At 39.2% G+C, this 16,633-nt stretch overlaps 1 protein-coding gene across 1 annotated transcript; it reads left to right on the top strand.

Moving 5' to 3' along the window:
* The first annotated feature begins 361 nt into the window (after nucleotides 1–361).
* On the top strand, nucleotides 362–2,464 carry LOC145643190 (uncharacterized). Its single transcript, XM_081694344.1, has 2 exons — nucleotides 362–1,019; nucleotides 2,250–2,464. The coding sequence occupies exons 1-2, from the start codon at nucleotides 362–364 to the stop codon at nucleotides 2,462–2,464; spliced, it is 873 nt and encodes a 290-aa protein (XP_081550470.1).
* Nucleotides 2,465–16,633: the final 14,169 nt, after the last annotated feature.

The raw sequence follows: 16,633 nt of genomic DNA, 5'->3' as shown, positions 1-16,633 counted from the left end.
ATCTACCCATTGCAACTAATAAGTCACAATCTGAATTTAATGGAGAGCAACAACTTAGTGGTGATTTTGGAAACGAAGAGGGAGGTAGTAGGATTCGAAGTGGATTTCCTCTACGTGAGTTCGGGGAATTTAATTCAGGAAATTCGAATGATGGCATCCCCCTTGTCGATGGAGGACATTTGGGCGTTGGGGAAGCTCGATCAATGGAAGGATTGGGGGAAGCTATTTCCGACCAACAATAATTTCCTTGAACAAAGTAAAGGAATTTTTCCGGAATTTCCTCTGCCTTACGTTAATATGAAAGCAATTGTTTGGAATGTTAGGGGTGCTACTAGTAAAGATTTCGCTCAGCTAGCATGCAATGGAGGTTGTTCGAATTCATAAACCTGACGTTTTGTTTCTTTTAGAGACAAAGTCGAGTGATGAAATCGCCCATAGATTGTGTAAGATACTCGGATTTGAAGACCTTAGGTCAATTCCGGCGAGGGGTCTCAAAGGAGGCATTTGGTTGTTTTGGCGTAAACCCGCCATGCTCATGGAGTTTGTTACGGATGCACCGCACACTTTGCATGCATTATTCAAACTCTCACCTACGGATCCGGAGGTGTTGATAACAGGTATTCATGCTCCTTCTACCACTAGGGAGAAGCAGATCCTTTGGGATAATTTGGGTAACAACCCCCCTCCTTCTAATACTCCATGGCTCCTCATGGGGGACTTGAATGAAGTGGTGGATCAATCTGAAAAGATGGGAGGCAGACCCGTCACCAATACCCAAGGAAGGGCATTTTCGAAGGTGGTGGATGCGGAGGGACTTGTGGATATGAGATACAGTGGTCCTGCCTTCACTTGGAATAATGGGAGGGAAGGAACAAAACTAATTAGGGAAAGACTTGATAGAGCACTCGCTAATGCTGAATGGTTGAAGGTGTATCCTCATACTCAGGTATTACATTTACCTAGAACTTATTCTGATCATTGCCCAATAATGGTTGATACTTGTAGTATTGTTCACAATGGTAACTATCCTTTCCGATGTAAAGAGGCTTGGATTGAAAATCCTAGCTTCGATAAATTTTTTTAAAAATTCATGGGGAAAGGGTAATAATTTTGGAGAGTCTAAGCTTTGTTTTGTTAATGAGGTCAAAGTCTGGAACAACTCCGTTTTTAATGAACATTTGCATAATAAAAATCGTGTTATTGCAAGAATCCATGGTATCCAAAAAGTACTCAGTTTAAGATACTCATCCTTCCTAATTAATTTAGAAAAAACGCTTTTAACTCAACTTAGTGACTTGCTTAAAATTGAGCGTATTAAGTGGGCGCAAAAGACAGGGGTAGATTGGAGAAAATACAGAGATTGGAATACTAAGTATTTTCACATTCTAGCTAAGGTTAAGCAAAGTAGGGGTAAAATTTTATGTCTTAAAAATGAGTCGGGTTGCTGGATTAATGATCAAGTTATGCTTAAAGCAATGTGTGTCGATTACTTTAAGAAGATTTTCGAGTCTAAACAAAGTAGCCAACCTAGAGTAGCTAATTTCACTCCCTTGGCAGTGGTAAATGATGATGACTAATGTTTCTTTCTAGTCAAATTAGTGCTATGGAAGTGAGAAATGCTTTGTTTATGATGGCTCCCATGAAAAGTCCGGGTCCGGATGGGATTCAACCTAGATTCTTCCAAAAATATTGGGATGTGGTGGGTCCTTCCATTATTGAGCTAGTGACTAATTGTTTTAGGGAGGGTTCTATTCCGGCTTATGTTAATGAGTCTTATATTTGCCTTATTCCTAAAATTGATCAACCGGAAACAATGAATGATTTTAGACCAATTGGATTATGTAATTCAATTTATAAAATCATAACTAAAATTGTTGCTAATAGAGTTAAGCCTCTCCTAGGGTATTTAATTAATCCGGTCCAGTCTAGTTTTATAGAAGGGCGATCTATCGATGAGAATATTTTAGTCATTAAGGAAATTGCTCATTTTTTAAAAAAAGCGAGTAAAAAACACCTTATGGCTTTCAAAATTGATATTTCTAAGACTTATGATAGTCTAGAGTGGGGATTTATAAGAGAAACTAAGCTTGTTAATCTTATCATGAGTTGTATTACTACTCCGTCCATTTCTATTTTTTGGAATGGGGAAATTACGGATAGCTTTACTCCTTCTGGAGGGATTAGACAAGGAGATCCCCTCTCCTCTTACATTTTTGTTCTATGCCTTGAACGTTTATCCTTGATGATAGAGCAAAAAGTAAGAGAGGGTCATTGGGAGCCTATTAAAATTGATCAAGATGTAAGTGTTTCCCACCTTTTTTATGCCGATGATGTGTTTGTATTTGCCAAGGCCTCGGTTAGTAATGTTAATGCTATTAAGGAGGTCCTCCTTGATTTTGGGGCTAAATCGGGTTTGTACATAAGTCCTAGTATGTCTAAGGTCATTTTTCCTCCTAAAATGTGATTATCCCTTAAGAGGACTATCATTAGTGTTTCTTGTATTAAGGGTGCGCCCTCTTTTGGTAAGTACTTGGGGGTAAATATTAATCCTAATAGACTTAGGATTGCGGATTATGCTGATCTCCTTAACAAGACTAAAAATAGAATAAGGGGATGGCAAGCTAAGCTTCTTAATATGGCCGGAAGATGTACCTTAATTAAATCCGTTCTTAACTCTTATCCTCTTTATGTAATGCAAACTTCCTTGCTTCCTAACACCATTATTGATGATTTGGAGAGAAGTTGTAGGAGGTTTCTTTGGAATAAGGTCGATAAAACCCATTATCTTCCTAGAACTAGTTGGGAGAAAGTTAATCTTCCATTAGGACTTGGGGGACTTGGGAAGAGATCGAAATCTTAGGAATTGGAACTTAGCATTCATGGCCAAACTTGGGTGGAGGATTGTAGGGAATAATTTCAAGCCTTAAAATCCCACTAGCTTGAACCCCACTGTGATCATACACTAAAGTACGGTAGCGTCCAAAAGGGAAGAAGATAGAGCAAAAGAGTCGCAAACAAGTTTTTAAGGAACTTGTAAACCGTTCACGAGGTGAAGGTTACGCCCCTTAACGATCCAAGAGATCGTCAACTCCATAAGGTCTAGAACCAAATAAGGGTCCGGGGATGAAGGTACAAATCCAACCTAAAAGAGATTGAACGTGCCCTAATAATAGGCCTCTACTTTATTCTGATCGTATTCATGTGCGCTTTTTAATTAACATGCAATCAATAAGATTAACCCTAAACCTGTTTATCTATGTTGGTTGAATTTAATGCACAAATAAATCTATTATTGGCGATCACTTGAATTATAATCACAATTAACCCTAACAAGATTATTAATTATCTTATTAAGCATGATTACAAATACAAATTCCCTTTAAACATGCATAAAAAGGTGTGATCAAGCAATAACAATAAATATCAAGCAACATAATAAATAATCAATATCATGAATAATAATTATAATCATCATAAAATAATAATAATAATATTCATAATAATCAATTGTAACGATTATAATCATAATCATGTTAATGTTAAAGCATAATAAAAATAGCAAGATCCTAGACATGATACTAACAAGATTAATAACAAACCCTAGCATGTCACTAAGCAATAAAAATCAAATCTTTAACCCTAACATGATACTAACATGAATAAATATTAGGAAGAACATAGGAAGCATCGTAACAATCATATTTAATATTAGAATTACCCTAGACATGATACTAGGAATTTAAAATAACAATCTAAACATGATATCTACATCATAATATCGATTAATCAATTAAAGTACTTACTTTGATGCCTCGTACCTCTTTCTAATAACAAAATACACACGTTAGTAACTTCAAGGAAAATAATAAACAAACAATTAAATTAAATAATTGAAATAGAGATTTGGGACCAAACCCTCAGAAATTAAAACCTTTCACGTCTAGGGCGAAGGCAACTTCGAATATGGCTAGGCGTCTCTAGATCTTGTGAATGCGGAATTTTGTATGAAAAAGCAAGAAAGAATTGAAGAAAGAAAAGAATGCTAAAGAATTAATGTTTGAGAATTGATGAACGAGAGATGTAGATGATGAATGATTGTAGATAAAAGCTTGTGAATGAAGAGAATTCGTGAATTGGTCTATGAAAACGGAGTTTTTGATACGATATTTATAGAGAAAATCAGCTAAAAAAGATAATTTAACAAAACAGAGTCTGACGATCGCAAAATAGGATTGGCGTCAACCCTGGCTAGCTGGCGCTAGGCACCGGTGGCTAGCGCCTGGCGCCAAGCCAGGTTCCAGGCGCCAAGGCCTGGGGTTGGACGCCAAACTGGATTTCAACGCGTTTTCGAAAATCCGATAAATTTCCCGTACTGGAAGATAAAATAATATAATTTCTTCGAAAATGCTATTTGATCTTGATTAAAACTCTGAAAAGTCAACAAAGTCAACTTATCAATGCTAATTGAATTAGGAATGAAAATAACCTTCTAGAAGATTCTAGAAGACCAAAACCATTCCTAATTGCATTAGGAATGATAAATCATATTAGGCCCTCCCCTAGATCATTGGGCCGCACATAAAGCTCAAACCGGGCCCAGTTTAGTAAATTGGTCATAACTTCCTCAATATTCATCGGAATCGGGCTTATAATATATCGTTGGAAAGGTCTTTGCAAGCCCTATCCAACTACACCACTATTGGACCCATATCATGGACCAACCAAACTGGATTGGCTGTTTTCTTAAAATAAAGTTTTCAAAAACAGGGAGAAGAGAAAAGAAATAAAACTTTCCGCTACACTAGACCTTTCCACACTTCGTTTCATTCGATTATGATTCGACGTGAAAGGTACTCATCACCGGGTTTGGTTTTGGGGAGACACAAATGGGTGTCTACAGAAGCCCCCACTTTGACTGAGTTTGGAGAAACGCAAGTTTCGAAAACGAAAGTCAAAGTAACGATAGGGACGGAGAATGATTCAGAACGTTCTGCGATCCTAAACCAATCTTATAACGCCGATACCTGCAAAACTAGCGTTAGTTAAACAGATAAAAGAGTTAAGAAACGCGTATCTTGCACCGTCGAGCACACGTCTCTGAAAGTAACCGATTTGCTGCCGCTTTACTGTTGTTTTGATGACCTCCTGCAAGCTAGAGAATGCCATCCCGCTTGAAAACCGCTACGCCTGTAACTGCTTCCAAATTAGAAGATCGCTTCGCCTGAAACTATCCTCCCCGCTATGATAACATTCCACGTCCAAGGGAACATCATCGAAGATTATTTTTCTCGAAACAATCCCCATCCGCATTGATAATATTCCACGTCTAAGGGAACACTATCGAAAACTATTTCTCTTGAAATAATTCTCATCCGCATTGACAATATCCCACGTCCAAGGGAATACTATCGAAAATTATTTCTCTTGAAATAATTCTCATCCGCATTATGATCATCTTCCATGCCTAAGGGAATATGATCGAAGACAACTTCGCCCGAAATTACCTTCAGTTGCTTGTGACAACTTTCCGCAAGCTAGGGTGATAACTTGTTATTTGGTATGATTTTAGGGTACTTTTGAACCTTGTTTTCGTGATTATTCGACATCAAAGTTCATTATTTATCCTATTTTTATACAAATTTTGTACCATCCATGCTTCACGGGTTGTTTGTGTTTTTGATGTAATGTAGCTATTTTTAGCACTATATATGGACGTGATCAAGCATGAGTGAACAAGGAGAAGGGAAAGCTTGGTTGATAGAGCAATTAAGGAAGAAGGATGAGTGCCTTAAAGAGAAATGAAAAGCTTTTGGAAAGTTTTGGAAGGATTTTTGCACTAATGTCAACTTCAACTGACCATAACTTTTGTTCCACTCAACATTTTGAAGTGATTCAAATTGGAGATTAAAGTTCATCTCAAGATCTTTCCAACGACTGGTCACATGCCTTATTCCAATGAGTAACGAAGAAGTTATAACCTTCCAAAAATAAGCTATTTCGCCAGAAAAGAGCTGCATGTCCGTGCCAATAAGTGGCACGTCCGTGCAAGTCACTGCACGTCCGTGCGAAATGAAGCACGTCCGTGCAAGGTTAGGAAGTAGCTACTGGTCGTATTTTAACAGGTCTGCACGTCCGTGCAGCCTTTGGCACGTCCGTGCCGACCTGTAGACGGGTCGTTTCCTCGTGTTCTCCGTCCTTTTACTTGGGGGTTATATAATACCCCTTTAGCTTCATTTGTAAGGGGGGATCTTCTTAGAGTAGTTTTATCTTAGTTTAGGGTTTTTAGAGAGAGAAACTCTCATTTTCTAGAGAGAGAAAGTGAGAAAAACTTGTTGAATGCTTGGAATATGAAGAATTGAAGGAAGGAGACTTGAAGATTTGATTATTTCTTGCAATATCAATGAGAATTTCTTACTCTCTCTCTTATTTTATTTCTTTAATTACTTATTTTTGCATCTTTTCTAGTTTAATTACTTGTTTATGTTAGATTAGTGTTTGAATTCATGTTCTTAGTTGTTAACTCCCTTAGTTTTGGAATTTATAATGTTTTGTGAGTAGTTTGCATGTGTTGATTTAGCTAATGTGGGATGTTAATTAGTTAAGTTTAAGTGGTTTCATTGTTAGTTCTTGTAAGTGGCCATTGCTAGAACTATTTATCTAAGCTTTCTCAACGAAGGATCGAGAGATGAACTTGAGTTAGCTCCCTTATGCTTAATTGACTTGAAATGCCATGAGAATAGGAATTTCCAGTCAAGGGAATGTTTATGTCATCGTGATAATGCTTTAACACTTGTTTTATGCTTTGTAACCACGAGAGTAGGTTTTATTCATAACTCAAGTAATCCCTCTAGCTTGAGAGAGTAGTTGGGTGCCTTAGATGACTTCCCCTAATTTATCCCCAAATTGCTATGTTTTGTATGTTAAATTTTAGTTTGTGAATGACTTAATTGGTGGATACCTTCCCAAGATCCTTTTTATTATTGTTTGTAGTTTTTCATTATAACTCAAAACCCAAAAAGACTTGACTTAACTTATCACAAATCGATACTTGTTAGTGCTCCCCTTAGTCCTTGTGGGATCGACCCTTACTTGCCCTTTCTACCCATTAGAGAGACCAAGTTAGGTTTTTATCTTTGGTAGGCTCGACGACGGCCTATCAAATTTTGGCGCCGTTGCCGGGGACTTCGGTTGACATTGGCTAACTATTGATTAGATGAGTCTAGGTTTTTGTATATATATTTTTTTATTTCTTCTCTTTTTATTTTTTTTAAAATTATTTTTGGGGTTTCTTCCATTGAAATAAATGGCAATTTTTTCCCTTCCCCAATATGAGAATGAAACATTTTGGAGATATTACCATAGGGTTAATGAATATATTGGTTATATTTATGGTGATAGTATTTTAAAGGTGGATATTTGTGAAGTACTTTTTGAAGGTTTAAATGATGAAATGCGAGTTGTTGTTGAATCTATGTCCGAAGGTCAATTTATGTTTAATACCATTAATGAGAATTGGAGTATGTTTGAGTGGCTAGCTAAAGATACCTATGATTGGGAGATGGCTAATCACGAGACATATGACCATTTTAATGATGCAAACTCATTTGAAGAATGTGATGATAATGTTTTGGATTCTAATGTTTCGAGTTTTGGTGATGCAAATTGTCAAAATTCTCCAAATTTTTTCTTGGATTCCAATTTAATGTCATGTACTCCTTATGATTTGGCTAATGTGCATAATGTTGACATCTCTTCCCAATGTGATTTTCGAAATTCCTCTCATTCTCAAGAACCCAAGTCTTCTTTAGATCTTGCTCTAGAACGTTTTTTGGAGGGTTGTGAAGAGTTTAGGAATCTAATGGACATAAACAACACTTGTAAATCCATGAATCATTATAGTGAAGCTTCTAGGGTTCAAATGAATGAAAATGAAAATTTTGAGAAGCCTCTTCTTGAAAAACCTTTGGTTGATGACCCTATTTTTCCAAATATCATCAATTCGCATAATGAGCCTAATGTACCATTAATTATGAGTGATGACAAAGTTGATGATTGTTTGTTGAATTCCACTAATGATATAGGTCTACTAAAGTCCAAATGTAATGTTGATGGTATTCTTCAATTTGATTATATTGATGATTATTCAAGAGATGTTGAGGATAACTATCAATTTGGAAAGAGTAGCCTAGATATTCATGATGAATTTTGGGAAAGTAAGGATAAAAGGTATGAAGTGGAGGAAAATTCCTCTTTTGAGGACCATAGAGTTGAGAGTGAGGTATTTGTTGAGTCTTTACCAATTGAACATTCATTTTTTGAGCCTCATATCCCTTTCTAAAAAACTCTTGATATTATTGTCTCATTTCCAAACCTTTGCCCCCCTCCTCTTCCCAAGTTCACTTCGCTATATGAGCCTCTGTGTACTTCATTCTATGAATTGCATGACCATTTTCTAACCAATGATACTCAATTTGGTGAATTTGATGTAGATATGGTTTTTTATTTACCAAATGAATCTCCAAAGTGTTTTGTTGATAGTTATACTTTTATTTTTCCTTCTTCTTTTCAATCTAGGACCTTTTTTTAGATCTTTTCATTTTTATTTTAGGAAACTTTGTAGATTAATGTATATCCTTTTCTTCTTCTTATTAAATTTTCTTCTTATTTTTTTGGTTTTAATTTATGAAATGTGTTCAAGTGCATATGATAAGCTCCTTAGGAGTTTGTCAAATTACTTACTAGTTAAGGTCTAGCTAAATACCGAAAAGAAAGGCAAATTTTCTTCCTTTTTTTTTATTTGTTTATTTTTGAATAATGATGTGCATGGATTTTAATTGTATGATGATTTGAACTAACAAGCTTTATGAAATGATTCTCAATTAGGTACTCTCTATGATCTCTCTACTCCAAATTACATCTTATAGTCTCAAACTCACACCGGTTTTTATGAATTCTTGGCATGTTTATTCACGAATTTTATGAGAATTCGAATTCTATGATGCTCAATTTGCTTTGTTTATCAAGTTTTATGCCATGAAATTGCTTGTTTATGTTTAATCCTTAGGAGTAATTTGAGACTTGTTTGACTCAATTTGGTGAAGAAATGAGCAATCTGCCATTGTTGGACCTCTTAAGGTCGTGAAGAACAATGTGGTTTGTTCTTGACGTTTTTGCTAGCAACTCTTGTTCAATTTGTCACAATAATCACTATAGTGTTGCAAGAAATTTTTTGATTGCTTGAAAAAATACTGTCATGCTCAATTTGAACTTGTGCTCTGTTTTTAGTACTACGTACTCTGTATTTTACGAACATAGTATCATGCGGCTAGGCGAACCTTAGATACTATAGAACCTTAATTTATGATGATTCTGCACAATGTAGCATGGCTAGACAACGAGGCTCAGGTTCACGGTCCCGAAACACTAGACGGGAGCATGAGCCCGTGGAGGACGACGCCACGCCGTCCACTTCGCTTGGTCGGCTCCCGGAGTGGGACGAGCAGACTTTGTTCTTTGCCCCTGTCCACCACATTTCTGAGAGGGTGAGACGGGGAACCGAGCCTGGGAGGACACGGCATCACGGCTCTGGCTGTGATGGTCTAGGCGATTTGTACAGGATGCACATCGCCAGAGACCGTGAGACGAGACTCCTATGGGAGTCCTGCGGGCTAGTTACTCTGTTCGAGACCTCCGAGGCTATGGTCGCCTCCAGCGGGGGTCACCACGTAGTGCGCGCTTTGGTGGAGTTCTTCTGGGACACCACCAACACCTTTCATTTTTCCTGGGGCGAGATAATGGTCACCCTTACAGACTTCAATCTCATCACAGGACTGGAGTTCACTTCTGTGCCGCTGCCGTTCGACGGTGGGATCGACGTCTTTTCTTTAGAGGTCGAGGAGTTGTTGGGGCCGATTGCTATTCGGGTCCGAGCTGAGGTCGAGACGACTCAGTTCAGTGCTAGAGGGATTCGCCGCTCGACGCTGGCAGCGGCTCTTGATGATGATGCAACCACCCGAGAGCAGCGGGTGCGCATCTTTGTGCTGATGTTATTGTCAGGGACATTCTCCCCTGACAAGGGTAATAGGGCATTGCTTTACTACCTCCCTGCTGTCCGTGATCTCCAGCGGATCGGGACTTATGACTGGGCCAGCTTGGCCTACGCTGATTTCGTTCGTGCGCTGAGGGACTCGTGTCGTCACCGGTCCTTTAGGACGAACATCGCTTTGTCTGCTTTCTGGAAGGTCATAGAGGTAAACATTATTTCCTATAAAGTTTAGCCCTACATATTAGTTAGCATTTACTCACGCTTTTAACTTTTTGTAGATCTGGTTCTACGAGTATTTTCCTTCCGTTGCGCCGGCGAGACCATCGCCGAGGAGATATCCGGTGAGCGCCTCTTGGGGCGGCCACCATGTGGACATGTCTACTGCACGTGTCCGGAGCCGGATCATCTCGGTACGACTTTTAGTGTTTATCTTGCTGTTCTGTGGTGTTTTAGACATATTCTTGCCTGATTGGTGCTTTTTATAGGGACCTGAGGTAGTATACCGACCGTGGGGCGGTTGGACAGTCCCTGGATTGGCCGTACAATACTCTGCTGAGCGTCGCTATTTTCTGGGGACCTACGGAACGGTTGTGTATTTAGGAGAGAGAGTTGCTAGACAACACTCTTCTGATGTTTTCGTCATTCCTGCTCCTCCGCCACGTCATATGTTCGACGAGAGGCAGTTGTCGAGCATGGCCGAGGGATCTGGTTCCCTCTGACGGTCCCATGTGATCCTTGGGCGGTGTTACGCTGAGGAGTTACTTCCTTTATTAGCTCCAGCCCCTGTACCGGCTGAGGATGTGAGGGTAAGATTCTTAGCTTTTTATTTTTCGCTAAGTAGCCCCCAAGTAATACCTTACTGATTTCTTTATGTTTTATCAGGATGGTCCCGCTGAGTTTGTGCCGCCCCGTATGTCCATTCACTACCAGGGGATATGCGGGCCGATCGAGGAGATGATTTCTCCGGCTCCCGAGGGCGAGCGCTTCGTGGAGCGGTCGATTCCTCGCCACCAGACCAGTGTAAGCCTAGTTTTAATTCAGAATTTTGTGTTCAGTTATCATGTATTTTCACTGACTTATTTTTCTGACAGTTCTCACGCGAGGTGGTTTCGGCTATGGCACGATGCATAGATGCCTTCCGGAGCCAGCTCGTCCGGATGAGGAACGCGACTACCTGTCGTCGGGATGACGTTGTCCGAGAGGTAACCTTTCTTCACTTATTATTTCTGTATTATGGCTTCAGTTTTACCTTGTTTCTGATTTAATTCTTTTTTTTTTTTTTGCAGGGTCAGCCCATCGCTTCTCACACCCGTACGCGACTTGAGGGGTGGAGAGATCCGGCGAGGTCTAGCTCGAGACGTCGTCGAACTTCGTCAGGAGGTAGAGGTGGTCGTTCCGAGGCTGCTCGAGCCGACGTTGCTGAGGGCTCAGGATCTTCTTCTGAGGGTGCTCCTGCTGCACCGGTAGGAGAGACTACCTCGGCTTTCAGAGGTGGTGGGATGTACGAGGTTGGCTCGTCATCGCAGCAGCCTCCGCGGTCTCAGCCTCAGGTTGATCTTGGCTGGAGCGGTTCTGTCTTGAGTCTTCCTCCTCCTACGGAGGCTGGAGCTGGTGCTGAGGCTGGAGCTGGTGGAGAGGTGACTCCTCGTACGGCGCAGTTTTATGGCATGATGGGCCTACGTCCTCCGGTGCCGTAGTCTGTTTCTGAATATGTATTTTATTTTGACTTTTTTATAGAACTTTTGCCTTTGACTCATTATTTAGACACATTTGTATTTTTATGTTATCGTAAATTCATTTGATTTTTTATTATTATGTTAGTGTATGTTAGTGTGTGCAAGAGAAGTGTGATACCAATTTTGCGCAAAAATTCCGTCATTTTTATTATTGATGGAGGATATTATCCGACTCTCTCCCCCAAAAAGAAAAAATAAAAAGGAAAAGAAAACGGAAAAAAGCCGTTTTTTGAAAATTAATATAAAATCCAAAAAAAGAAAAGAAATAAAATAAATTAAAAATAATTGCGATATTTAATTAATTAAGAAAAAAGATAGAAAAGATATTTAGAAAAATTAAACGGGGCCATAAAGTCATTAACCGACTCAAGTTAAATATCAAAAACGCAAACTGAGCACGCGCGGCTGCCATGGTGACTTGGCGCCAGCTGGCGCCACACTATGGCGCGTGGCGCCAGGCGCTACACTTAGCGTGTGGCGCCAAGCACTGGACTGGAGGGTGGCGCCAATGTCGGGGCTTTGACGCCAAGTGACGCTGACTCCGTATTTCATTCAGATTAAAATTCTTCGCAATTTGTGTATAAATAGCCCCCTGCCCAGCCGATTCTTCTCATAATTCCAGCGAATAAAACAATTCTCTTCTTTAGAAAAAATAATAATCATGTCTTTAGCCACTAAAACCTTCACCCAATACACTCATGAATGGTGTCGATCTCTTAGTGTTAGAGAAAGAAAAGAATTAGATTTATTTCACTTGGGGGGAATTTATGGCATCAAAGGGGTAGATTTAGACATAGACTTCATACATACCGCTTTAGAATTTTGGAATATCGATACACATTGTTTTAGAATAGGGTATGATGAAATTAGCCCTTTGCCAGAGGAATTTGGTGCTATCTTAGGCTTCCCTGCAATAGACCTGGTAGTAATCCCTAGAGTAGATGCATATTACTATAAGGATTTCGAACGCTTCTTTAATTTAAAGGATAGGGATTTATCAAAAATAGTAGATGGCAATATAGTTAATTTGAAAGAATTCGCACGCTATTATTTTGATAAACCTCTTTCTGAATCCTTTCATGTATATAGAAGAAGGGCGTTCTTATTTTGCATGCTTAATCAATTTTTTCTTAGTAGTGGTAAAAATAACGAGGGTCAATCAATTATAACCACTGTACTAGAACAAATTGAATCAGGGAGAAATCCAATGCCATTGATAGTTGGAGAGACTATGATTAGTCTAGATGAATTTAAAAGGGACCCAAAAGCGCCTCTTCGCGGCTCTCCAATTTTTTTACAGGTAGAAAAATAATATTTTCAATTACAGAAATCAAAAAATATATTTTCGTATTGTAATAATAATTTATTTGCATTGCAATTTTTTTTTACAGATGTGGCTAATGGAGAGGCTAGGGTTAATTAGCCCTCCGGACGACATTGAAAAATATACTCCAAATTGCTTCGTGAGAAGAAAGAAGCTCATCCCTAAGATTGGGCGTCATGGGTGGAGGAAAGTATTTGAATCACGTGATTTTGCTATCAAGTGGGTCATCCCATGGTGGAAAATAGAGAGGATGGTTGGTGTTAACAAGCAACCTTTCTGCCGTCTTCCAAGCTTGTCTCGCGTAACATATTATTATCCTTGCAGGGTAAAGAGACAATACGACTTACTTCAAAATATTCCTTCCGGGGATCTTCGTCCTCCCTATGAGTACCCCGTATCTCAAGAAGTAGATAGATTCGACACTTACTGGAGCGCTAGACCTTTATGGGAAGGGATTACCCAAAAGGTTCCCCCTTCTTTACCTAATGATGTAAAGAAGTGGCTGCTGAAGAAATCTTCAATTGATCAGGGTAGAACCGATGTGAAGAATCGTCTAGGTGACAGGGTGACACCGGCCAAAGAACGCTTAGGTGCAAGAATTGAATTCAAAACACCTACAATGCCTAGGAAGAAGAATACTACTAGAGATAAAGGGAAAAGGAAAGCTAACACCACAGACAAAAAAGCTTGGGTGGAAAAGAAGCATGGGGTACTAGCTGAAGGGGAGACAATCTATTCCAAAATTGAATGTAGGTCCTCTAAAGGATGCCTACTAGCTAAAGTAATGGATGAAGAAGAGGAAACAGAAAAAAATTGGAAGAGAGCTAAAAAGGAAAAGAAAGATTAAAAACATTGCTTAACTTTAGATTTATTAGATTGTTAATTTTTATTTAAAGTTAATTTATTTCAGCCTTATTTAAATTCCATTAACAATGTAATTTATTTTATTAATGAAATTTCAGCTTTCAATTAAATTGTTACTTTAAATTTATTTTATTAAAGCAATGAAAATCGAAAAAAAAATTAATTTTCCAGAAATTCTTCGAGTACGGAAGTCAAAAAATTTCCGAAAAAACACCGAAATTCGCCAGATTTTATTGCTGAATTGGCGCCGGTAATTGTAGTTTGGCGCCAGCTATTGAAGTCTAGCGCCAGGCGCCAATACCATCGGCTGGCGCTAATGGCTTATGGCTGGCGCCAGACTCTGTTCCGCGACGCCAATAATTTGCCGACTTTTTGTTGTCTTTTAGTTGATTCTGGAACGCGGAGATGTCAAAAAAAATAAAGTGGCCGCACCCGTAAAGGGTTGCCTACGTATCATTTCTTAAGGAATCAGGCCGAACGTAGCTCTCTTGAGTATCCTACTCAAGTAATTATGGGTAGTATTTTTTAAGTTGGTCAAGATTGGTCATGTTTGAGAATTTATTGCCATCCATATCAGTTAGTTTTGCTGCACCACCTGACAGGATTGTTTTGACAATGTAGGGGCCAGACCAATTAGGTCTAAACTTTCCCCTTGGATCTAAAACATTTTTCCTTAGTGCTTTTAATACCAAATCTCCTACTTTGATATTTCTTGTCTTGGCCTTCTTATTAAAATGTCTAGCCATATGAGTTTGATAGCACTGAGTGTGATGTAGAGCTTCTAATCGTTTTTCGTCGAGTAGGATCAATTCTTCATATCTTGTCCTAGTCCATTCAACTTCATCAAGTTTACTCTCTAGTGCAATGCGTAGAGATGGTATTTCTAGTTCGACAGGTTGTACGGCATCCATTCCGTATACCAAAGAAAATGGTGTATTTCCCGTTGATGTACGGATTGACGTGCGATAACCCCACAGTGCGAAGTGGAGCTTGTCAGGCCAATCCTTATAATTTTCTGTCATTTTCTCGATGATAGTCTTTAAATTCTTATTAGCTGCCTCAACTGCTCTGTTTGCTTGAGGTCTATAAGGGGACGAATGATGATGTTGGATACCATACTTATGTAGCAATTCTTCACATTCGACTTGAAAGTGAGTTCCATTGTCACTTATCATTTCATGTGGGACTCCATATCGACAAATGATATTTCTCTCGATAAAGAGTGCTACATGTTTTGCAGTGAGTTTAGCGTATGATTGCGCTTCGACCCACTTTGTAAAGTGATCAATTGCTACTAGAATAAATTCGTGGCCTCCTGTCCCTGGGGGAGTGATTTTGCCAATTATGTCAATTCCCCATGTAGAGAATGGCCATGGTGATGTGTAGGTGTAGAGCAAAGATGGAGGAACATGTTGTAAATTGGCATAAATTTGACACTTAGGGCATCTTTTCACGTATTGATGGCAGTCCCTATTCATTGTAGTCCAATAATACCCTTCTCGCATTATTTTATGGACTAACATTTTGCCATTTACATGAGTTCCACAGATTCCTTCGTGAACTATTCTCATTATTTTTTGTGCATCCACCTTTCCTACGCATAGGAGAGCTCGACCTTTAGGTACCCTTTTATGTAGCTCGTTGTCTATGAGTACATATTGAGAAGCCAAAAGTCTCAATGCTCGCTTTGCTCTTTTGTCAGCATGAGGAGGGTATTCTCCATTGGTGACATAGTTGAGTATGTCTGTGTACCATGGTTCTTCTTCTTGTTCTTCTTCTTCGTCTTGGACTGAGTCGTCGTCTTCTATAGCCTGTATATATGCTGGTTTGTGCCTTTTTTCGATAGTTAGAGACATTTGCTCGATTTCTATGGGAATCCTAACCATTGAGGCTAATCTTGCCAAGGCATCAGCAAATTGGTTTTCTTCTCTAGGTAGATATGTGTATTCTACCTTCTTAAACTGACCGGTAAGAGTTTCCAGATAAGTTTGGTAAGGGGCTAGGCTTTCGCTCCTTACTTTCCACCTTTTAGATATCTGATTGATAATCAAAGAAGAGTCTTCGAATATCCTTAACTTCTTTACTCCCAATGCCAGGGTTGTTTCAAGGCCTACCACGCATGCTTCATATTCAGCAGCGTTGTTGGTAACGTCGAAATCAAGCTTTATTGAGATTGGGACGTGTTCTTCTTTAGGTGATACTAGTAGCACTCCGACGCCACATCCCTTTTGGTTTGAGGCTCCGTTGAAATACAAGGTCCAAGTATCATCTTCGGTGACCATCAAATATTCATCTGGAAATTCATTGTCCTGTATTGGTGTCGAGTCTTCTATTGGAAAATCTGCCAGAAAGTCTGACACCACAGATCCTTTAATAGCTTTTTGTGGCATAAACCGCACATCAAACTGGGCTAAGTTGACTATCCATCTTGAAATACGTCCGTTGAGTGTTGATTTCTCGAACAAATATTTGAGTGGATCCAATCGGGATACTACGAAAACGGTATGTACCAACATGTAATGTCTCAACTTAGTTGTGGCCCACACCAAAGCGAGGCACAATTTCTCGAGCGGTGTATAGCGTGTTTCGTATTCGAGCATCTTCTTACTTAGGTAATAGATTGCATTATCTTTGCTTTCTACCTCTTGTGCTAGCATGGCTCCC

The sequence above is a fragment of the Chenopodium album genome, chromosome 8, assembly GCF_948465745.1.
Source record: "Chenopodium album chromosome 8, dcCheAlbu1.1, whole genome shotgun sequence".
NCBI lineage: Eukaryota > Viridiplantae > Streptophyta > Magnoliopsida > Caryophyllales > Amaranthaceae > Chenopodium > Chenopodium album.
This window is presented reverse-complemented; position numbering and strand designations above follow the sequence as displayed.